The sequence below is a fragment of the Hemitrygon akajei genome, chromosome 7 (assembly GCF_048418815.1).
Source record: "Hemitrygon akajei chromosome 7, sHemAka1.3, whole genome shotgun sequence".
Lineage (NCBI taxonomy): Eukaryota > Metazoa > Chordata > Chondrichthyes > Myliobatiformes > Dasyatidae > Hemitrygon > Hemitrygon akajei.
The window spans coordinates 67,317,511-67,342,340 of record NC_133130.1 but is presented as its reverse complement, the minus strand read 5'-3'; the positions used below and the strand labels follow the sequence as shown (position 1 = coordinate 67,342,340).

Sequence of the window (24,830 nt, the reverse complement as noted above, 5' to 3'; positions counted from 1 at the left end):
ATGGGTCACAGGAACTATAATTAAAAAGAAAACTAATAATTTAGGAAAGCTAAATCATAATCAAACATCATCAACATGATTTTATAAAAGGAAAATCATATTTGACAAACTTGCTTGAATTCTTTGAGGCTATCGCAGCAAGAGGTGGTAGATGGGGACCTGTAAGAGGGAACATCTGGATTTCTGAAAGGCATTTGACAAGGTGCCAAGAGGCTGGTGTATAAACTACGAGTCAAAGTATTGGAGGATGTGTGTTAGTTAATTTGAGTTTGTTTTTTTTATCAATATTTAAAAGAATAAGTGATGCTAAGGAGCTTGACAGGTTAGATGTTGAAATGCTCTCACAGCTTGGGACAGTCATGAATAAGCTGACATAGATGCAAAATAAGGGGCCAAATTTAAATGTGCAGAAAATTTTTCATTCAGAGGCCAGTGAGACTCTAGAATTCCCTGCCCCAGATGATGGTGGAGACAGATAAATATCTGAAAATCAAGGAAGTAAGGAAAATGATGAACTGGCATAGAAGAGGTGCTGAGGCCAGCATAGCTATGCTGACATCATACTGTATGGTGGGGCAGACTTGTGAATCAGAGTGCCCTACGCTTGTGCGCTCCGCATTCTTGTTCTTGTGAGAAAATGAATGGGTGCTGGTGAGGAGCACGTTACTTGCTGTGAAAGATGACAAATAGAAGACTGTAAATTACATTCACGTGTGGAAGGCTACTGGCAAGTAGTTTATCCCAAGTTATACAATGTATTCAAGATCACCAACAAAGAAGCAAACAAGGAAGTCAAGGTTTCATGCACATGATTTAGCAATCAAATTACATTTTAAAAGACTTCATAGAAGTAATAAAAGCAGACTTGAGGGGCTGAATGGTCTACAACTGCTCCAATATCTTATAGTCTAATAAAATACTCTCATGGGAGGAAGGGCATGTTCCCATCACCCTTCTTAACTAACTGCTCTTTAAGAGTTTAATGGAGACTCTGCAAGCCTGATGGGGCATCAGATATAATGTGATAGAAACACTCTTGCTTTGAACTGCCTATCAAGTATATTGATGTAAATATTCAGCTAACCTTGATCATATTGTAAGTGATCCATTGCTGTGACCGGCTTCATTGTGTATTTTTTCAGTACGTTGTCATCCATTAGAGCAGCTGCCCTGAACAAGCTGAAGCAGCCTGGACTGCACAGCACGCAGCCCAGCGCGTGTTCGGCTGTCTTCTGGAGCCAGTGACCAATGGCATATTCAAACTTCTGGTACCACACCATAGGGCCTGAGTTGCAAAAAAAAAACAGTTAACTAGTGCTATAAATAAGGTATGCTTCTAGATTTATGTTGCTGCCCTTATTTGAGAGAGCAGAGCTAACGCTAATAAAGCACAATTACCAGAAGATTTGCTGTAATAAAACAGTGTTAAACCTCATTACTTAATTAAAATGTCCTTGATGATATCAATGTAGGCCAGGAACTTTGAACAAACAAAAGCAGTAAAACTGCAGCAAGGCACATCTAAAGTATGTACAATTTGAAAGTAACACAAGGCTTCCTATCTTTTGTGGTGTGCAGACCTAAGCATGTGGATTGATTTAAGATACATATCTTTTGAGAGTTATGGCCTATTACATAATAATTCACCTCCTGCTAGCAACTTATAATTTGAATTAATAAACCTGCATAGTAGTGTTACGAAGGTGAAGCAACTCTGAGGGGCCGAAGGGTACAAAGTTGCCCCCTCCTTTTTGAGAATCGCAAGATCGCTATTATTTCGGGTCTGAGACCCAGGAAATGAGAGAGAGACATGCAGAATACACAAGGTTTGGAATGCCTCCTGACATAAGCGGAACGGAACCACTGACTACTGGTATTGTCTCTTGGAGAAGGAATTGTGTATTGAGTACTGTACTATTCATTGAAACCCGTCAGGGGACAACCAGAGTGGTCTGGTTGAGGGATTGCATCATCCCAATCTGAGACCCCGTGAGTAAGGATAAAAGAGGGGTCTGGGGAACACCCCTTTAGACACACCAGGAGAAACGCTAGAAATCCCGTGACAGCGTTTTATAGCAAAAGCTGCTGGGGCTTGTGTGCGTCCTCCCTTGCCTGGGTGGCGAGCTCACCATGGAAGAACAGTTTAGTTAAAGGAGAGGTCACACTTAAACGGCCACGACAACGAGACACCTGACGGATCGAAATCATAAAGGAAAGCCAGCAAGTTTTTCTCTCTCTCTCTCTCACTCTCTCTCCAACAAAGTGCAACACAGCGACAACCAAAAGACGGCAGCTTGTGGAACTGCAGTGAACTTTATATTTCCATCGGACAATTCATTATCCCCTAGACAACGATAGAGCTTATTTCTTATTGATTATTATTATACCCGCACTTTTAGGTTTAGTATTGACGACGTATATTATCTGTATATTTGCATTGATATTATTTTTGTGTATTTTTACTAATAAATACTGTTAAAAATAGTATCATCAGACTTCAACAGACGTCTCTATCTTTGCTGGTAAGTCACCCAGTTACGGGGTTTGTAACAGTAGTAAATGATCTACTTCTGGACTTCTTTTATTTGATCCCAGTGTACTTTCCTGGACTAACTTTGTTATTAGATTTCTTCATTGCAGAAAGGATTACTGCTGTGTTATAAACGTACAAAACTAGTCCAGATTTAAAATCTGGAAAAATGTATGGAAAGCAAAGGAGCACTAAGAAATCCTGATAGCACAAGGCAATGGATTTATCTGGCTCAGTATAAATGACTGTTGTACAGAGAACTTGAAATATGAAGTTGCCAGAAACATGGAATTGCAGTTTACTGTATTGGAGATAACTTAAATTCCTGAGTCTCATCCAATGTTGATGACACATTGGAACTTCAACACTAGATAACACTTAATGTTGAGGCCAAAAAGTTCCACTTTAATCTCATCTGACTTTTTTCACATCTTTACAGTATCTTCTAAGTGACTCTTTACAAAGTCTTTACAGACAGACAGACAAGCATACTTTATTGATCCCGAGGGAAATTGGGTTTTGTTACAGTCGCACCAACCAAGAATAGTATAGAAATATAGTAAAGTATGGTGGAGGTAGCTTCATGCTATGGGGATGCGTTTCAGCAGCAGAGACTGGAAATATGGTCAGGATTGATGGGAAGATGAATGTTGCTACATAGAGAGAAAATCTGGATAAAAACCTGCCAGCATCTACAAGAAAGCTTAAACTAGGGAGCAAGTTGGTCTTTAAGCAGGACAATGAACCAAAGCATACTGCCAGAGCAACCATGGAGCGGCTTCAGGTGAAGAAAATTAATGTCCTTGAGTGGCCAAGTCAGAGTGCTGACTTTAACCCAACTGGACATCTTTGGCAAGACCTCAAACTTGCTGTGCACTGCTGCTCCCCAACTAACCTGACACAGCTTGAACAGTCTGCAAGGAGGAATGGAAAAATCTTGCTCCATCATGTTATGGAAAGCGAATAGAGATTTATTCAAAAAGACTGTAATAGCTGTGAGAGGAGGTTCTCCTGAGCAAAAAGGGATGAATACTTTTGAACTGCTGATAGTTCAGTTTTTGTATTCTTAGTTTATCATGGTTTAAAATTTTCCCTGTTTTTTGGACTTTGTGAAAAAGGAGCTTGTAAATAATAAAAACTCACAAATAAATATTCTCATATAAATTATTCAGAATCCCTGGTTGTTATACTTATTTATGTCGACAAAGGATTGGGTGCTATTTTTTCAAGGCACTGTACTTCAGGCCTCAGTAGCAAATAAAATGGGTAGCAAACCCAAGATCACAACCTAGGTACTTGATATTCTTCAAAAGTCCAAATCTTTCCTCCTCCCTGTCAAACACATAGCCAGTTATAGTATACCCTGCTATATAGTATACCTGTTCTGCAGCTTAAACGGGCACATAGACTCCACAGCAGAGTCAGTGGTTGTGACAATATTGATCACTTATCTTGCTTGTTCCTTATGTAATCAGAATCAGACTCAGAATCAGAGTGTGTGCCTTCAGGCTCCTGTACCTCCTCCCTGATGGTAGCAATGAGAAGAAGGCATGTCCTGGGTGGTGGATGTGCTTAATGATGGATGCCACCATTGCTCCTTGGAGATGTCCTGGATGCTGGGGAAGCTAGTGCCCATGATAGAGCTGACCGAGTTAATAACTTTCTGCAGCTTATTTTGATCCTGTGCAGTGCTCCCCCCACACCCCACCCCATCCTGATTGGGATGCAGCCAGTTAGAACGTTCTCAATGCTATTTCGGTAGAGATTTGTGAGTGTTGTTGATGACATACCAAATCTCTTCAAACTCCTAATGAAATATAGCCACTAATGTGCCTTCTTTGTAACTGCATTGATATGTTGGGCCCTCTGAGGATAGACCCCTCAGAGATGTTGACACCCAGGAACTTGAAACTGTTCACCGTTTCCACTACTGATCCCTCTATGAGGACTGGTGTATTTTCCTTCATCTTGCGTTTTCTTAAGTCTGCAACCATTTCTTTGGTCTTATGGACGTTGAGTGCAAGGCTGTTGCTTCAACACCACTCAGCTAGATGATATAATATATCTTGTATTTTAATTGCCAGCATATTCTCATGTCATCTCATAGCATTTCTAATCACATCCCTACACTTTCTACACTCTTCTTGGCTTTCTGCAGATTTGGTTGATGTAAGCTTATGCTTTATGTTATCCGGGGTGCTCCAGACTTTTTTTCCTGGGACCCTGTGAATCTGCTTCCTGAATATCAGGCAATAATAGGCCTGATAAACAAGACCTCCATCAACTGGACCTGACAGCTGTGTTTCATCAATCCTGTTGAATTCACGTCCATTGTCAGAAATGATACCACTGGATCCAGAGACTTGGTCAACATCTCACATGAGCAAGTTATTGAACACCTCTTTGTCAAGGCTGACTTTTATATTATGTTTGCTTAGAAGTAGGCCAGTAAGAATAAAGGTGGCCTCCTCGCACTTTCTCCAAACCTGAGGGGTAGCTATGGGCATTCACAGGGGCTCAAGCTACACTATAACCTGCCTCTTCATCAGACTATATTCAAAGCCTTCCCGGTTATACTCCTTAATTCTTCCTCTGCTACACTGAGACCTACATTGGCATTGGTCTATGCATCCATTCTAGCTCGTCAATTTTATAAATTTTGCCTTTAATTTCTACCCTGCCCTTAAATTCACTTGGTCCACCTCTGACACCTCCCTCCACTTTCTTGATCTCTTTGTCTCCATCCCTGGAGACAAGCTGACAGCCAACAACTTTTATAAATGTACTGATTCCCATGGTTATCTCAGCAATCCTTCTTCCCACAGTACTTCCTGTAAAAATGCTATTCTCTTTACTCACTTTCTTCGCCTCTGCAGCATCTGTTCTCAGGATACGGCTTTCCATTCCAGGATGTCCTCCTTCTTTAAAAAATGGGATTTCCATCCCTCTTCTATTAATGCTGCCCTCACCCTCTTCTCCTCTATTTCCCATACATCTGTACTCACCTCATATTCTCGCTGATGTAACAGTGATAGAATCCATTGTCCCTATCACCCCATCAATCTCTGCATCCAACACATTATCCTTTGCAACTTCAACCATCTCTAAAGGGATCCTAGTATTAAACGTATCTTTACCTCCCAACCATGGTCAGCAGGCATCACTCCCTCCGTGATACCCTTGTCCATTTGTCCCTCTCCATAATCTCTGTCCCAGCATTTTTCCCTGCAAGTGGTCTAAGTGCTACACCTGCCCATACGCCTCCTCCCTCACTCCCATTCAGGGCCCCAGGCAGTCCTTCCAGGAGAGGCAACACTTCACCTGTGAACCTGCTGGAGTCAGTGTCCAGTGCTCCTGAAGTGGCCTCCACTACGTTGGTGAGACCTGTTGTAATTTGGGGGACGGCTTCGTTGTGCACCTCCACACCATCTGCCTCAAGCAGGACTTCCCACTGGTCAAACACTTGACTTCTGATTCTCATTCCCGTTCTGACATGTCAGTCCATGGCCAAGTCTTGTGCCAAGAAGAACCTACCCTCAAGGTGGAGGAGCAACACCTTATATTCCATCTGGGGGCCCTCCAACCTGATGGCATGAATATCAACTTCATCCGTCTGGTAAACAAATTTCAGCCCCCCCAACCTATTCTTCATTCTGACATTTCACTTCTTCTCACTACCTATTATTTCCCCATGGGTCCCCTCTTCCTTCTTTATCTTATATTGTCCACTCTCCTCTCCTATGATATTCTTTCTTCTCCAGCCCTTAACCTTTCCCACCCACCTGGTTTCACCTATCACCTTCCAGCTGGCCTCTCTCTCCCCCCCCCCCCCCACCACCTGTTTTTATTCAGGCACCTTCTCCCTTCTTTCTCAGTCCTGAAGAAAGGTCTCAGCCCAAAATGTTGACTGTTGACTCTTCTCCATAGATACTGCATGACCTGCTGAGTTCCTCCAGCATTTTCTGTGTGCTGCCTTGAATTTCCAGCATTTGCTGACTTTCTCATGAGAGTGAAGGTGGGGTGCAGATTTGTGGAACACACTGATTCCTTATAGATGCTGATAACCTTTCATTCCAGATCACTTTGTGGTACTCATTAATGACTAGAGAGAAGTTTAAAAGGAGGGATAAATCTCATTATGAAAGCACATGCTTGAGAACTTAATCCATTCTCTCAGCTCGTGTGCTGTGCCCAGTTGCCGGCACATCATACATTCTCTGCTGTCCACCACCCACACCCAAGTGAACAGAGCTCACAGCTCTATTTGATGCCCTCTCGCTCACTTGGACATCACTACGTGCTTAGTGCTGAAGAGTGGACGTAGTGGAAGTTGATGGATTCAGATCTGGCACCCACTTTCTGTTAAAGAAGAGCAAAATCAAACACTTTTCTGTGAGTGGGCTACCTAGCTCCATGGTTTTAAATTATTTCATTCACAGTAAAGCAAATATTTGCAGGAATCCTAATGAAGCAGCTTTCATTTCTCCTGAACAAAGAAGCTCGGCAAAGTTTGCAAGATGTTTTACATTACTCTTTGTCCAACATGATAGCTTTTCTTCTCCAAAAGCACATAACTGAGAAAAGCAAGCACAATTTCAGAATCAGAATCAGGTTTATTATCACCGGCATGTGTCATGAAACGTGTTAACTTAGCAGCAGCAGTTCAATGTGATACATAATATAGAAGAAGAAGAAAATATTGTAATGATAATAAATAAATTTCAGTATATGTATATTGAATAGAATAAAAATTGTGCAAAAAACAAAAATAATATATATTTAAAAAGTGAAGTAGCATTTACGGGTAGTGTATATATATATGTATATTGAATAGACCAAAATAGTGCAAAACAGAAATAATATATATTTTAAAAATGTAGTGTTCATAGGTTCAATGTCCATTTAGGAATTGGATGGCAGAGCGGATGAAGCTGCTCCTGAACTGCTGAGTGTGTGCCTTCAGGCTTCTGTACCTCCTACCTGATGGTAACAGTGAGAAAAGGGCTTGTCCTGGGTGCTGGAGGTCCTTAATAATAGACACCGCCTTTTTTAATATTAGCTCGTGGACTGTGTACTACAAAGAAATAATATAATCCTTGATTGCACATAGGGTTTTTCAAATGAACGACTGAATTTATAGTTGGTAGAAATCTCAGGCGGAATGCAGGGCAGGTGCTGATTTATCTGACTTACCAAACCCTGTTGGGTGTATTCGGCCACAGGCAGCTCCGACTTTAGGGTATCTTCTAAGTCTGTCAATCAGTTGAGTTACAGCAGATGGTTGGAATTCAGTGTCCCCGTCCAGTGCCAAAATGTATGTGTTCATTTTCTCCCTCTGTTAACACAAAATAGATCACCATAAAGAATCCACATTTCTTTTCTTATACTCCTGCGATTCAAAGTTCAAGACAGTTCAAAATAAAATTTATTATCAGAGTAAATGTCACCACATGCATTCCTGAGGTTCTTTTTCTGCGGGCATACTTAGCAAATTTATAGAGCAGGAACTGTAAACAGAATGAATGGACAACAAACTGTGCAAAAGCAAATATAAATAAATAGCAATAAAAAACAAGCATGAAACAACAAGATCTAAGAGTCCTTAAATGAGTGTAGTTATCCCCTTTTGTTCAAGAGCCTGATGGTTGAGGGGTAACAATTGCTCTTGAACCTGGTGGTACATGTCCTGAGGCATTTGTACCTTTTACCAGATGGCAGAAGCGAGAAAAGAGCATGGCCTGGGTGATGAGTATCTTTGATGCTGGATGCTGCTTTTCTACAGTAACGTTTCATGTAGATGTGCTCAATGGCTGGGAGGGTTTTACCCATGATATACTGGGCTGAATCCACTACCTTTTGTAGGATTTTATGTTCAAACGCTTTGGTGTTCCCCTGCCAGGCCATAATGCAGCCAGTCAGCACACTTAACACCACACATCGATAGAAGTTTGCCAAGGTTTCTGATGATATATTGAATCTCCACAGACTCCTGAGGAAGTAGATGCACCGTCGTGCTTGCTTGGCAATTATTTTCATATGATGGGTCCAGGACCAGCATTTGCTAAACGTGCCAGGAAATACTGGAAATACTGACATTTCCTTGCTCTGTCACTTTCAGTGTACACTTAAAACACTTTGGTGTATTACTGGAGGAACGTAGCATTGCCAGATATGAAAATTAACCCTTGGCCCAATTTGCCCTTTTGGACCTTTACAAAAAAAAACTCAAAATATTTTCTGAAAGAGAAAAGAGGAATTTACTCAAAAGAAGTGCAGAAACCATCAGATTACCTGGTATTGGGATTACAACTGTGATCACACCCTATCTCAAAAAAAATTAGCAAAGTCTGAGGCCATATAAGTATTGTATGATTGTGTATTGTTTCATTTGATTCTACATGTAGTCATATCATTGAAGTTAATCCTATTCTTAGGCCTTGAATAATGCAGATTTATAACTAAGTTAATTAAACCACTCTTGACAGCAGGAACAACTGTCACTCCCTGGACAGCAGATGTTCAGATTTGAAGCAACATTTATCCTAATGATGATTGTCAGACATGGCCCTGACTAAAGATCAAATCTTAAATGCTGATCATTCTTTTATATTCAGGTTTAGGAATCATGGACATTGTAGAAGGAAGCTACCTTATTTCCTTCATTGAATTCTTACTACATGGATGAAGGCCAGACAGCCATTCCTGTTTTCAATTTCTCTGACAGCTTTGTTCCACCTGAATAACTGACCTTCTTGAGTATAGATTAAAAAAATAAATGAATACAAAATTAAAGGTGTTATGGGATACACAGAAAAGGCCAAACAGCTTTTGTGGAGAGAGAAGTACAGTTAATGCTTAAAGGTCCATGGCCTTTCTTCAGAAGGCTGTGGAGGCTTTGCACAGTTACCTCGCCTTACGAATCTCAGGATAGTGTGTGATTTATTAACTAATTTCACACTTCCTGTCACCTCCAGAGATGAGATACCTTCCATTCCTGTACATCCTTCAGATGTGTGCTAGTTAGTCAATGAGTTTCCTCACTCTTATTCCCCCCATTTCCCGAAATTAAAGTTCAGCTGCCTGCTTAGTCAGTATATCTACTGTATTTCTTCTCAAGACCTGTTACTGCCCTCCTAATGTTTTATCACACTTCCAGAATGTTGTGACAACTACACATTTTAAAGCAAATATCCTGTAAACCTTTGTTTGAGTCAATAATATACAGTACATCTAAATAAAACAGTGCCCACTGTCTGCCATCCTCCAGTCTAAAAAACAACAGCTCATCACACATTCTACTCTGTAAAGAATGAGTGTTAATTTATAATCTCAATTTAGACAATGCATGAAAACAAGTTACTACTTAGATATCTCAATGAAGTCAAGTACATGTGGATTTATTTCATGGGAGCCAATGTTGCAATAGATCTTGTGTAGTGAGGGCATTCTCCATGTGGTAATAAGAACCTGGAGGTGTAGTTGGGAGTGGGTTAATATACTGGGATGTTGATTTATTTCCCAATAGTCAGAGAGAAATTATACCAGTGGTCATGATGTTCTCATAATACGTGCAGTATAGTGCCTCACTATGGCTCTAACTTGTCTGAAGAAGGACATAGGATTATAAAATACGGGAGCAAAATTATGCCATTTGGCCATTGAGACTTCTCCACTATTCAATCGTGGATGATTTATTTTTCCCTTTCAATCCATTTTTGGGTCTTCTTTTACACCCCTACTAATCAAGAACCTATCAAACTCTTGCTTTAAATACCCCAAACACTTGGATTCCAAGGCCATCTGTGGCAATGAATTCCACCCTCTGGATAAAGAAATTCCTCTCATCTCAATTCTTCATCCTTTTATCTGAGACTGTGCTCTCTGGTCCTAGACTCCCCCACTACTGGAAACATCCTCCCCATGTCCACTCTGCATTTTGCTCTCTGTTTCAATGAGATAACTCCTCATCCTTCTAAACTCCAATGAGTACAAGCCCAGAGCTACTGTATCATGTGCTGCTCATACACTCATACATTATAAACACAAGGGATACTGCAGATGCTGGGAATCCAGAAAATGCTGGAGGAACTCAATAGATCAGGTTCCATCTCTCGAGACAGACTGTCCTCTCTCACCACCATTCAGGGCCCAAAACGCTCCATCTCAATGAGACAGTACATCATATGCCAGTCTGTCTGGGTCATCTACTGCATCTGGTGTTCCAAGTTCAGACTCCTCAATATCAGTGAGACCCGAATTAGATTGGGGCAACCCCTTTAGTGGAGCACCTTCACTCTAACTGTAAAAGGGGGGACTTCTCGGTAGCCAGTCATTTTAATTCCACTTCCCATTCCCATTCCGACATTTTAGTCCAAGACCTCCTCTACTGCCACAATGGGGCTGCTCTCAGGGCTGGAGGAGCAACACTACACGTTCCATTTGGGTAGCCTCCAACTTGATGGCATCAACATAATTTCTCCAACTTCCTCTAATTTCTCCCCCCTCTCCATTCTTCCCTTTCCCATTCTGGCTCCCCTCTTACCCATTCTCTTCTGCTCACCTGCCTATCACCTTCCTCTGGTGGCCTTGCTCCTTCTCTGGCCCACTCTCCTCTCCTATCAGATTTTGCCTTCTTTAGCCTTTTATTTTTCTTTTACTTCATTCCCTACCTCCCCCCTCAGGCTTCATCAATCAACTTCCTGCTTGTTCTCCTTTCCCTCCCCCCACCCTCTTATTCCGGTTTCTTTCTCCTTCCTTTCTAGTCCGGATGAAGGGTCTCGGCCTGGAAAGTCAACTCTTTGTTCCTCTCCATAAATGCTCCCTGACCTGTCGAGTTCTTCCAGCATTTTGTATATGCTACTCCTCATATATTAACCTTTTCATTCTCTGGATTAATGTTAAAAAAAACTCTTCTGGTGTCTCTCCACATCTTTCCATAGATATGCAGCCCAAAACCGCTCACAATAGTCAAAATATGGTCTGACCAATGTTCCATAAAGCCCCAGCACTCCATTCCTTCTTTTATATTTTAATCCACTTGAAATGAATGCTAACATTTCATTTGCCTTTCTTACTACCAACTCATCATGTGATTTAAGCTTCAGGGAATTGTGCACTAGGAGTCTCATGTCACATTGAACATTCTATTTCTGAATTTTCCTCCATTTGGAAAATAGTCTACACCATTATTCTTTCTGCCAAAGTGCATAACTATACACTTCCCTACATTGTATTCCATTTGCCATTTGGTACATGGAGCTTAGAAAAATAGAGGGCTATGGGTAACCCTAGGTAATTTCTAAAGTAAGTACATGTTCAGCACAGCTTTGTGGGCCGAAGAGCCTGTATTGTGCAGTAGGTTTTCTATGTTTCTATGTTCACCACTTTGTTCTCCATTCTCCAAAACTGTCCAAGTCCTTCTGCAGATTCCCTGCTTCCTCAACACTACCTGTCCTTCCACCCAAAGCTTTGTATCATCCATAAACTTGGCAATAAATCATCAATGCTGTCATCCAGATCATTACCATATCATGTGAAAAGTAGAAGACCCAACATCAGCCCCTGGGGAACACCGTTAATCACCGGGAGCTAACCAGAAAAGGCCTCCTTTAATCTTACTCTTTTCTTTACACCAGTCAGCCAATCTTCCATCTATGCTAGTACTTTTCCTGTAATACCATGGGCTCCTATCTTGTCAAGCAGCCTCATGTGTGGCACCTTGTCAAAGGCCTTCTGAAAGTCAAGTAAACAACACCCTCTGACTATCCCTTGTCTATCCTGCCTGTTGCTTCCTTAAAGAATTCTAACAAAATTTCCAGGCAAGATCTCCACTTAAGGAAACCACACTGACTTTGGTCTATTTTATCATGTGCTTCCAAGTAACAATAATCCTTAATAATAGATTCCAGCATTTTGTCAACTACTGAAGTCAAGTTAACTAGCCTAAAATACCCTGTCCTTCCGCACCCCCCCCCCCCCAAGAGTGGAATGACATTTGCAATTTTCTTGTCCTCTGTAATGATCACAAGATCAAGTGATACTTGAAAGATCACTAATAACACCTCCATAATCATTTCAGTTACCTCTTTCAGAACTCTGGGGTGTAGTCTATCTGGTCCAGTTGACTTATCTACCTTCACATGTTTCAACTTCCCAACATCTTCTCCTTAGTATTAGGGATTTCACTCACATCTGCTTCCCTGACACTCAAACTTCTGGCATACTGCTGGTATCTTTCACAGTGAAAATTGACACAAAATACTTATTCAGTTTGTCTGCCATTTGTTTGTTCCACATTGCTACTTCTCCAGTGTTATTTCCTAGAAGTCCGATGTCCACTCTTGACTGCCTTTTACTCTTTTCGATAAAAATTTCGAATCCTCTTTTATATTATTGGCTAACATACCCTCATAATTCATCTTTCATTATATAGAGCACAGAACATTATAGCACAGTAAGGGCCCTTGATGTTATGCTGACCTCTTAACCTACTCTAAGATCAATCTAACCCTTCCCTACGACATAGTTCATAAACATACATTTTCCTTTTGTCTGCATGTCTATCTAAGAGTCTCTTATCTGTCCTTTATGTATTTGCCTCTACCACCAGCAGTAAGTTCCAAGCACCCACAACTGTGTAAAAATCCTACCTCCGTCTTTTTCTTCACTCAGTGGTTTTTTAGTTACTTTCCATTGATTTTTAAAAGCTTTCCAATCCTCTATCTTCCCACTAAGTTTGTCTAGGTTGTATGCACTCTTTTGCTTTTATGCTACTGTTGACTTCTTTGTCAGCCACAGTTGCCTCACCCTCCTTCACAATGCTTCTTCTTTGGGATGAAATGACTGTCTTCAAAATTACTCCCAGAAACTCCAGCCATTGGTGCTCCATCATCATCCCTGTTTGGGTCTCCTTCCAATCAACTTTGACTAGTTCCTCTGTAGTTAATAATGCCAATACATCCCATTTTAGCTTCTCCCTGTCAAACTGAAGCATGAGTTCAATCCTATTTTGAATACTGCTCCTAAAGGCACCTTTACCTTAAGCTCCCTAATCAAATCTGGTTCATCGCACAACACCAAATCCAGAATTGCCTTTTCCCTGGTGGGCTTGATCACAAGTTGCTCTGAAAAGCTATCTCATAGACATTCTACAAATGGATGATCTTTCCAAGTTTCGTGTAAAGTTAAAACCAATTCGCTACATATCTCTTACCTCTAAGTAGGAACAAAGTTTGGCTTTGATTTCTGGATGCAGTTGCTTAGATATATAATGCTTCCTGTATAGCTTCCAACCCAGAAGATAATACATGTACATCACCTAAATAAAAAACAGTGCATGAGTCTCAGTTAAATTAGGGGCATGGATGCAATAGAGTTTTCACATACTGTACATGTACATCTGCATACATCTATAATGTTTATGTCTTCATGGCAGCATCTCACTTAATGACCAAACTTTCACAGATGTGCTTTTGTGTTTTCCCACATTGTTTAATTTTTTTCTATTTTAATACTTAAAATAAAACCATTAAATTTCAAGCAACCTTGCAATTTTGTTGTTGTTTTATCTCTCACCACTCAAAGGTATGGCATGCAAGAGAACTAAAGATCTAAATTTTGACAACCATCACCACCAATACCATCACTGAAGGTCCTGAATGTACCACCTCTCCATGCTCAGCACCTGTTAACCATACCTCTGTTATGGTCCGGTCCGGAGACCGCATTCCGGGTCTTGATCCGGTCCGCGGACTCCAGACTCCGGGTCTTGTAGCCATCCCTCCTTTCACCCTTGAGCCCAAATAGTCACACCTGTGGATCATCGTGGCTTGTTGGGGCTCAAGGAGGCGCACCTGATGCCCATCGGCTGGCGGTGTGTATAGGGGGCTCTGGGACTGAGTGGAGTTGGGGTGGTGGTGTAGGTGCCTTGGTGTGGAGTTCCCATCAGTAAAAGAATGAGTTCTTTGAGTAAGTCTGGCAGTCACCCTGGATCTAGTTCCCTTCCTATCCCTTGCCTCTGTTGGGCAAGCCTGGCTGGACTGCTGTTGACTGGTGGGGGACTCTGCCCCTTTCCATCCCTTGCTGCTGATGGGTTGTGCCCTGCAACCTACCCAGGTGCCCTGTGACCTGCTCAGGCCCCCGTGTTCCTGCCTGGGTGGTCTGGGCCCTGCCCAGGAGTTATGTGGCCTGCCCAGTGAATTCCTAGACCTTGCCTGAACTCTAAGACTCTCCTGGAACCCCAGAATCACCTTGAATGTCATGTCCCTCATGCACACCATGGTCACCACATCTTGTCTATTGTTTAGTTGTTCCTGTCCTGTGCCTAGTACTTCAGTACCTGCATCCTGCACTTGGGTCCAGCCTCCTGTCCCCTTATGACAACCTCACCCTGTATCTCTCCAGCCCACAATGCCCTGAAGCCAGTATGATTTGCATGAGATCCAGAAATGGACATCCCTTCTACCCCATCCTCCCTCACTGCCATGTACCAGCCTGCTGCCCTTAGAAGGGATGAAGCAGGATTCACTTCCACAGTCACATAAAGTAGCTATGTGCTTCACCTGTGACCATCTTTTACGATTTCGGATAAGTTGCTTGTCTTTCATGTGGACATGCAGGCCACTTCCACAAGGTAAAATGTAAGACAGTCTTCCACCATAGGGAGTGGAGATCACCTTTGCTGGAGTCATCCTGTCACCTTCTTTAGAAGAAGACGTTCCATTATTACCTTGAAAAGCCCTATTAAATGGAAAAAAAATGTGTTACCACTGCAAGAAATACCTTAATTTGTCAAAGACCAAACAGAAACTAATTTCCTAGCAGGATATCAAGACTCATCTTCAAAAAGAGACAACAGAACTTAAAAAGCAAATCCCTCTTACTCTCTTTCTTGAAAAGAGCACGCGTATCAGTACAGAACATCCTCCTTCCAACATGATCCCTTTAAAGGGAAACACACATTTTGTTTTGCTGTTGGGATTTGTTCCAGCCTAGATCTTCTAGAAAGCTCAAGTTTAATTGCCATTTAACCATATTGGAATACTCATGAATGCAGTGTGAAAAATACAGTACTAATAATCATACACAGCGCAAGGCATGCATAGCACATATACAATAGTGGCAAAAAACAGTCACACACAAAAATAGTCTGTCCCTGAGTCCATGAATGTTGAAGCAGTCTGCAGATTTATACAATACTCTGCAGAAGTCAAGCACATATATCAGGTCGACATTAATCAGGTCCACAGTCCAAGGATAAAAGATAGGAGCAGGTCATGGTTGTGTCAAAAAGCTTTGACCAGTGACCAATCAGCATATGGGATTGATTAGTAAGAGCAAATTAAAGGAAAGCAGCAGCAGTGGCCAGTGTCACAATGGCTGTCGTCTGAATGGATATGGTTAAAGTGCTGGTTGTAAGGCTTTAGCTCTTTGAGACTTCAATGAAGAGAGGCTTCACTCAGAGAAAGTAAAGGAAAGAAAAGCTCTTTTTTTCCATTCTCTTCTTTATATCTGCTCAGCTAGGACAATAGGGATGACAGGCAGGATAGTGAAATGCTCCTCTTGCGGGATGTGGGAAGGCAGGGAAACCACCAATATCCCAGGTGACTACAAATGTGAGAAGTGCATCCAGCTGCAGCTTCTAACAAACCACGTCAAGGAGTTTGATCTGGAATGGGATGAACTCCTGATCATTTGAAATGAAGCGGTGATGGATAGGACATATCGAGAGGTAGTTACACCCAAGGTGCAGGACATGGGAATCTGAGTAACAATCAGGAAGGGGAAAGGGGTTAAGGAGTCTGTGGCTAACCCCCTCAATAACAGGTCTATCACTTTGGGTACTGTCAGGGGGATGACCTACCATCCCTGATGAAGATGGCAGAGTTGGTTATTGAAACATCAGTTATAACCGTACCTGTACCCAGCTGGAAGCCCAAGATGATTTAGGGTGGAATATGAAAGTAAGTTAGCCAATAATATTAAAAAGGATACCAGAAGTTTCTTCAGATACGTAAAATGTAAAATGGAGGTGAGAGTGGACAACAGACAGTTGGAAAACGATGCTGGAGAGGTAATGATGAGGTACAACAAAATGACGGATGAACTGAATAAGTATTTGCATCTGTCTTCACAGTGGAAGACACTAGCAGTAGGGTGTAAGTTTCAGGGGTCATGAAGTGTGAAAGGTCTGAAGATAGATAAGTCACTTGAACCAGGTGTACACCCCAGGGTTCTGAAGGAGGTGTCTGAAGAGATTGTGAGGCATTAGTAATGATTATTCAATAATCAGTAGATTCAGAAGACCGGAAAATTGTAAATGTCACTTCACTCTTCAAGAAGAGAGAAAGGCAGGAGAAAGAAATCTATAGGCCAGTTATTCTGACTTCAGTGGTTGGGAAGGTGCTGGAGCCAATTATTTAGGATAAGATGTACATGACAGAGGCACATGATAAAACAGGTCAAGGTCAGCATGGTTTCCTCAAGGAAAAGTCTTGCCTGACAAACCTGTTTGAATTCTTTGAGGAAATAACAAGCAAGATAGACGAATAGAATCGGTTGATGTTGTGTACCTGAACTTTCAAAAGGCCTTCACAAGGTGCCAGATATGAGACTGCTTAACAAGCTACGAACCCATGGTGTTCGGAAAATATTTTTAGCATGGATAAAGAAGTGGCTGATTGGTAGTTGGCAAAGTGTGATAACAAAGGGAACCTTTTCTGGTTGGCTGCTAGTGATTAGCAGTGTTCCACTGAGGTCTGTGCTGGGACTAATTATTTTTATGTTATATGTCAGTGATGCAGATGATAGAAACATATAAATCCTACAGCACAATACAAGCCCTTGGCCCACAATGCTGTGCAGAACATATACTTACTTTAGAAATTACCTAGGGTTACCCATAGCTTTCTATTTTTCTAAGTTCCATGTACTTATCCAGGAGTCTCTTAAAAGACCCTACAATATCCACCTCCACCACCGTCACCAGTAGCCCATTCCACACACTCACCACTCTCTGCGTAAAAAACTTATCCTTGACATCTCCTCTGTACCTACTTCCAACCACCTTAAAATTGTACCCTCTTGTGTTAGCCATTTCAGCCCTGAGGAAAAAGCCTCTGACTATCCACAAGATCAATGCCTCTCATCATCTTATACACCTCTATCAGGTCACCTCTCATCCTCCACCGCTCCAAGGAGAAAAGGCCAAGTGCACTCAACCTATTCTCACAAGGCATGCTCCCCAATCCCTGTAAATCTCCTCTGCACTCTTTCTATAGTTTCCACATCTTTCCTGTAATGAGGTGACCAGAACTGAGCACAGTACTCCAAGTGGGATCTGACCAGACTCATATATAGTTGTGGCATTACCTCTCAGCTCTTAAACTCAATCCCACGATTAATGAAGGCCAATGCACCATATGCCTTCTTAACCACAGAGTCAACCTGCGCTGCAGTTTTGAGTGTCCTATGAACTCGGACCCCAAGATCCCTCTGATGCTCCACACTGTCAAGAGTCTTACCATTAATACTCTCTTCTGCCATCATATTTGACCTACTGAAATGAACCACCTCACACTTATCTGGGTTGAACTCCATTTGCCACTTCTCAGCCCAGTTTTGTATTCTATCAATGTCCTGCTGTAATCTCTGACAGCCCTCCACACTATCCACAACACCCCCAACCTTTGTGTCATCAGCAAATTTACTAACCCATCCCTCCATTTCCTCATCTGGGTCATTTATTAAAATCACGAAGAAGAGGGTTCCCAGAACAGATCCCTGAGGCACACCACTGGTCACCGACCTCCATGCAGAATAATGACCCATCTACAACCACTCTTTGCCTTCTGTGAGCAAGCCAGTTCTGGATCCCAAAGCAAGGACCCCTTGGATCCCATGCCTCCTTACTTTCTCAACAAGCCTTGCATGGGTACCTTATCAAATACCTTGCTGAAATTCATGCACACTACATCTACTGCTCTACCTTTATCAATGTGCTTAGTCACATCCTCAAAAAATTCAGACTCGTAAGGAGTGACTTGCCTTTGACAAAGCCATGCTGACTATTCCTAATCATATGCTTTTCCAAATGTTCATAAATGCTGACTCTCAGGATCTTCTCCATCAACATACCAACCAGTAAAGTAAGATTCACTGGTCTATAATTTCCTGGGCTATCTCTACTCCCTTTCTTGAATAAGGGAACAACATCTGCAACCCTCAAATCCTCCAGAACCTCTCCTGTCCCCATAGATGATGCAAAGATCATCGCCAGAGGCTCAGCAATCTCCTCCTTCACCTCCCACAGTAGCCTGGGGTACATTTCATCCAGTCCTGAAGACTTATCCAACTTGATGCTTTCCACAAGCTTCAGCACATTCTCTTTCTTAATGTCTGTATGCTCAAGTTTTTCAATCCATTGTAAGTCATCCCTACAATCACCAAGATCCTTTTCCATAGTGAATACTGAAGCAAAGTATTCATTAAGTATCTCTGCCATCTCCTCTGGTTCCATACACATTTTTCCACTGTCACTCTTGATTAATCCTATTCTCTCATGTCTTATCCTCTTGTTGTTCACATACTCGTAGAATGCCTTGGGGTTTTCCTTAATCCTGCCCGCCAAGGCCTTCTCATGGCCCCTTCTGGCTCTCCTAATTTCATTCTTAAGATCCTTCCTGCTGGCTTTATAATCTTCTAGATCTCTATCATTATCTAGTTTTTAGAACCTTCTGTAAACTTTCTTTTCTTCTTGACTAGATTTTCAACAGCCTTTGTACACCACGGTTCCTGTACCCTACTGTCCTTTTCCTGTCTCATTGGAATGTACCTATGCAGAACACCACACAAATATCCCCTGAACTTTTGCCACATTTCTGCCATACATTTCCCTGAGAACATCTGTTCCCAATTAATGCTTCCAAGTTCCTGTCTGATAGCTTCATATTTCCCTTTACTCCAATTAAGCACTTTCCTAACTTGTCTGTTTCTATCCCTCTCCAATGCTGTGAGATGCTTTACATCTCCAATGTAAAGAAGATAGAATTGTGATCACTATCTTCAAAATGTTCTCCCACTGAGAGACCTGACACCTGACCAGGTTCATTTCCCACTACCAGATCAAGTACAGCCTCTCCTCTTGTAGGCTTATCTACATATTGTGTCAGGAAACCTTCCTGAATACACCTAACAATCTCCACCCCATCTAAACCCCTTGCTCTAGGGAGATTGTGGTGAACTAGATATACCTGTCTGACTGCTCCTGTGGCTCCTCCCACAGACCCTGCTGACTGCTCCTGTGGCTCCTCCCACAGACCCCTGTGTAAAGGCGACTGTGGTCTGCTGCTCTCCCTCATTTTCCCAGGATGTAGTGTTGTTCTTCAGTCAATAAAAGCCGATATCTCACTTCCTAAGTCTCAGCGTGAGTTATTGATGGTGCATCAGAGATGTTAATCAATATTTGGGAAATTAAAATCTCCCACCACAACAGCCCTGTATTATTACAATTTCCAGAATCTGTCTCCCTATCTGCTCCTCGATGTCCCCCTTACTATTGGGTAGTCTATAAAAACACCTAGTAGAGTTATAGACCCCTTCCTGTTTCTAACTTCCACGCACAAAGACTCAGTAGATAATCCCTCCATGACTTCTTCCTTTTTTGCAGATGGAATTAATGGCTTTGTTGCAAAGTTTGCAGACGTTATGAAGATAGGTGGAGGGGCAGGTAGTTTTGAGAAAGTAGAGATGCTACAAAAAAAATTATACAGATTAGAAGAATGGCCAAAGAAATGATAGATGGAATACCCAGTGTCAGAACGGCTGCAGACAGATGACAGCACTGCTTGCAGCCAAGTCCTCACTATGACCAAAGCTGCCCAGCTCCTTCATCATCCAACCCCGCTATTTGACAATAAACCAATGAAGCATTCCACACCATCAATGTCTAACTGGGTCATGCGGTCTCAAGAAAAGCGACAAAGCGATCACTTGGTGTTAGACTGCACATTGCCTTCGTGCACAGACGCCTCTCTGACACAGGCAGCATCACAGTCCGCAGTGAGTCCATGTCCTTCTGTTTCTCCACCAACAAGCAACTCACTGATGGGGTAGTCCTGCAGTATCTTAAGTTTTTAGTGTCTAGCTGGGTCTTGCAATCATAAAAAATATGTTTAAGAAAGACAATAACACCTTTGGTTGACCCTGTAGAAGTTGCTGTGTCCAAGCACACCACCATGTTACTGCACATAATAAAGCTTCTATCCTCTATCAAAAGAGCACATTGGGAATGTAGCATCTGCCTAGAAGCTGCCAAGAATTGCATGGAGATAAGTTACGAAACAAACAGAGCCTACTGTTGCCTTCAGCCCCAAGTGGACACAGAGTCATTAGGGCTCTGACCTGGAGAACGAGTCAGTCACAGTTGTCTTCCAAAAGAGACCATGTAGGAAGCAACACTAAATAAAAAGGTATTTCTGGCCAGGGTTAATTAAGTGAATACTCTGTCCCATCTTTTCAGTTCTGACAAACGTTGCATTCTTCTGAGCAATGAACCCACAAGATGTAAAATCGAATTTTCCATTACAGCTTCACAGGTTCCAAATTAAATTAAACAATTTCAGGTAATTTTTTTTTCATTCCCCATTTTTATTTCAGATTTCTAAGTTGGTTAATTTTCCTTTATGTCATTTCAGATAATGATTTTCCTTCTTGTTCCTCCTTGAGACAAATACTGTTTTGCCTGTCTTGTTTCATGAACACTCTTTTTTACCGTCACTCTAATTCCATTTTGCTCCCCACTGCTACTGCATAACCTGCTAAGATATTTCCAAAGTCGTCTGTTTTACTTCAGATTTTCGGCATGCACCATATTCTCCATTTGAATTCAGTAAATACGATTAAAAAGCTGTGTGGCCATTAATACTTTAATGGTCATCAGAACTAAAATCTAATTTTTGATTGTGTTTGATACATGAATTTGGCGTAGCAAGAAGATAGGATCAGCATTACTATGACAACCTAGCTACTTGCAATCACATCACTGACTTGTATTTACAATTCCTGACAAATTTCCCTCAGGCAGTTTCTTTATGCTCAGTGTAACTTATGAAAGTAACTTGTCATAACAAACAATCAAGTATTTGTGTACAAAACAGAAAGAATAAATTTCAGAATAATTAAAACCACACCTGTAAGTTTTATTTATTGCCTGGATAAGCGATTCCAAGAATTCGTTAATAACCCTTTTTCTTGTGCCCGCCTCTCTATCTGTAACATTCGTGAAGGCGTCATCAAACATGATGTGGACTTCAAAGTCAAAGCTGTCATCACTTTTATCTGATGTTGCCCAATGCTTTTCCTTGAATCTGTCCAATCTGTTAAGAAATAATTTGTGTAACAATCACAAAATTCTGGAGACATTCAGCAAGTCAGGAGGCGAATGAACAGTTGTATCATGAAATTTCTTAACTTTGCAGCAGTAGTACAATGCGATATATAATAGAGAGAAAAAAGAAAACTATGAATTAGAGTAAGTATATGCATATACCCCCGGTATATATAAAATAGTTAAATTAAATAGGTCATGCAAAAAATGTTCTAAAATAGAAAACATCCTGAGAACTCAGCGGAGGAACTGAGAGAAAGGAATAGCATATTTACAAGTGACTGGTGGGAAGAGGGAAACTCAACACAACTGTGAGAGTCAGTGGGTTTGTAAAAGATGTCAATGATTGCAACAACAAGATTGAGGAAAGGAAGATCAGTGTCAGAGATGAGCCTTGTAAATTTGAGGGCAGAGTGCAAGTGGGAGGCAAATTTGATGAGCACAGCATGGGAGTTGAATGTAGTGTGAAAAGAGTTAAGGGGTATTGCCAGTGTATGTTTTGAACACATAGCTGACAAACAGGCAGGCATAACAGGGACCCATGCTAGTGCCCATGGTGACACCTTTGGTTTGGAGAAAGTGGGAGGAGACAAAAGAGAAATTGTTGCGGGTAAGAACCAGCTCTTCCAGATGGAGAGGGGTGGTGCTTAAGGAGAACTGGCTAGGTCTGTTATCCAGAGAGAGAGATTTATGGCCTTCCAAACAGAACTGGAAGCATTATAGGGACTGGGAATCCATTTGAAGATAAGGTGATCTGGGCCAGGCAACCAAAACCGATTGAAGTGCTTGAGAGCATATGAAGTGTTATGGATATAGGTAGGAAGGGATTGAACCAAGGAGTCTAGATACTGTACGTGGACATGAGTTCAAAGGGACAAGAGCTGGCAGAAACAATAGACCTGCCAGCTCATTCAGGATTGTGGACATTGGATAGGAGGTGGAATGAGCAGTGTGGGATACAGGAACAATGAGGTTGGAGGCAATGGATGGGAGATCTCCAGAATCAATAAGGTTGGTGATGGTGCTGGAGACAATGGCCCGGTGCTGCATAGTGAAGTACTTGGCAAGGGGTGTGTGAGAGGAGGCAGCTGAGAGCTGACATCTGGCCTCAGCAAGGTAGAGGTCAGTCTGCAAGGCTACAACAGTAACCACGCTCCCTCCCCCCCACTACTGCCCATCAGTGGGTTAGATCGTGAGGTTGAGATTGGTGTGGAGAGAGCAGAGGGCAGTGAGATAAGAGGGGATGAGAATAGAATAGAAGAGAATAAGAGTTGATGTCTCAGCGACAGCAAGAGATGTAACGATCCAGAATGGACAAAAGTCAAGAGCAGGGCAGCTTAGAAGAGGAGGCTCAGTAGGGGTGGGGAAGTAGGTTCAGAGATGGAGACAATGGAAGAAGAGCTTGGCATCGGGATAGGTGTGGACCTCATTATTAGTCACTCTTCTCACAGCAGCTGAATAGATCAGATAACATTTAATTTATATCTGAACCTTGCAGTCTCATGCAAAGTGTGTTTTTTGTTGCCAATGATAAGCCAGTGAATAACTAACCACAAAAGCAAAATATTTTGGATGATGGAGATGCGATATAAAGAACAGCACGCGATGAAAATAGTAATCAGATGAGGCTGTGCCTCCCTTGCCAGCATATCCTTTCTTAGATATGGGGCCCAAAACTGCTCACAATACTTCAGATATGGTCTGACCAACGTCTTAGAAAGTTACAACATTACACCCTCTATTTATATTTTTGTCCTCTTGAAATGATTGCTAACGTTGCATTTGTTTTCCTTACTACTGACGCAACTTGCAAGTTAACCTTTATGGAAGTCCTGCACTAGGACTCCTAAGTCCCTTCTCACCTCTGATTTTGCAATTTGCTCCACATTTGGAAAATAGTCTACGCTTTTATTCCTTCTACCGAAGTGTATGACCACACAACTCCCTACACTGTATTCCATCTGCCACTTCTTTGTCCATTCTCCCAATCCGTCCAAGTCCTTCTGCAGAATTCCTTCTTCCTCAATGCTACTTGCCCCTCCACCTATCTTTGTATCATCCGAAAACATGGCCACAATGCCATCAATTCCTTCATTGAGATCATTAATATATAAAGTATAGTTACCTCACTTTATGAATCCCAGGATAGTACGTGACTTAATTACTTCCATATTTCCTGCCACTTTGAGAGACTACATACCCAGGTTCTCCTACTCCTATACATGCTTTAGATATATATGTGCTATTTAGTCAACCTTCTCCATCACTGCTACTTCTGCCATTTCCTGAAATAAAATTTCAGCTATCCATTTAGTCAGTATATCTACTGTGTTTCTTCTCAAAACCTAATGGTTGATCACACTTCCAGGATTTTGTGTCACCTGCATGTTAAAAAATATATCCTATAAGCCTGCGTCTGGGTCGATAATATACACTAGGGAGGCACAGTAGCACATTGGTTAGCACAGTGCTTGACAGTACCAGTGACCTGGGTTCAAATCCTGCCACTGTAGGTGAGGAGTTTGAACGTTCTCCCCATGACTGCATGGTTTTCCTCCAGGTGCTCCGGTTTCCTCCCACAGTGCAAAGACATACCAGTTGGTAGGTTAATTGGTCATTGTAACTTGTCCCATGATTAGGGTGGATTTAAATTGGGGAGCGCTAGGCTTGAAGCACCAGGAGGGTCTATGCCAAGCTTAATCAATAAGCAAATAAAACAGTGACCACTCTCTACCCCCTTCCAGTATGAACACAACAGTTCACCACGCATTCTGCTCTCTGCAAAGAATGAGTGTTAATTTATTATCTCAATTTAGACAGTGCAAGAAAAGAAGTAACTATTTAGATATCCTACAGAAATCATAGGGATGTGGATTTATTTCCGAGGAGGATAGAAATGCTGCAGTAGGTTGAGTG

At 41.8% G+C, this 24,830-nt stretch overlaps 1 protein-coding gene across 1 annotated transcript in view; it reads right to left on the bottom strand.

The window, feature by feature from the left end:
• Positions 1-24,830, bottom strand: part of LOC140730528 (chitin synthase chs-2-like) — a 70,592-nt gene that overhangs the window by 21,613 nt on the left and 24,149 nt on the right. Inside the window, exons 6-10 of the mRNA XM_073051100.1 lie at positions 21,718-21,903; positions 15,091-15,268; positions 13,743-13,847; positions 7,724-7,865; positions 1,085-1,285 (exon numbers count right to left, since the gene is read on the bottom strand). Of these exons, the coding sequence (XP_072907201.1) occupies positions 1,085-1,285; positions 7,724-7,865; positions 13,743-13,847; positions 15,091-15,268; positions 21,718-21,903 (812 nt within the window). The remainder of the gene's footprint in view (positions 1-1,084; positions 1,286-7,723; positions 7,866-13,742; positions 13,848-15,090; positions 15,269-21,717; positions 21,904-24,830) is intronic.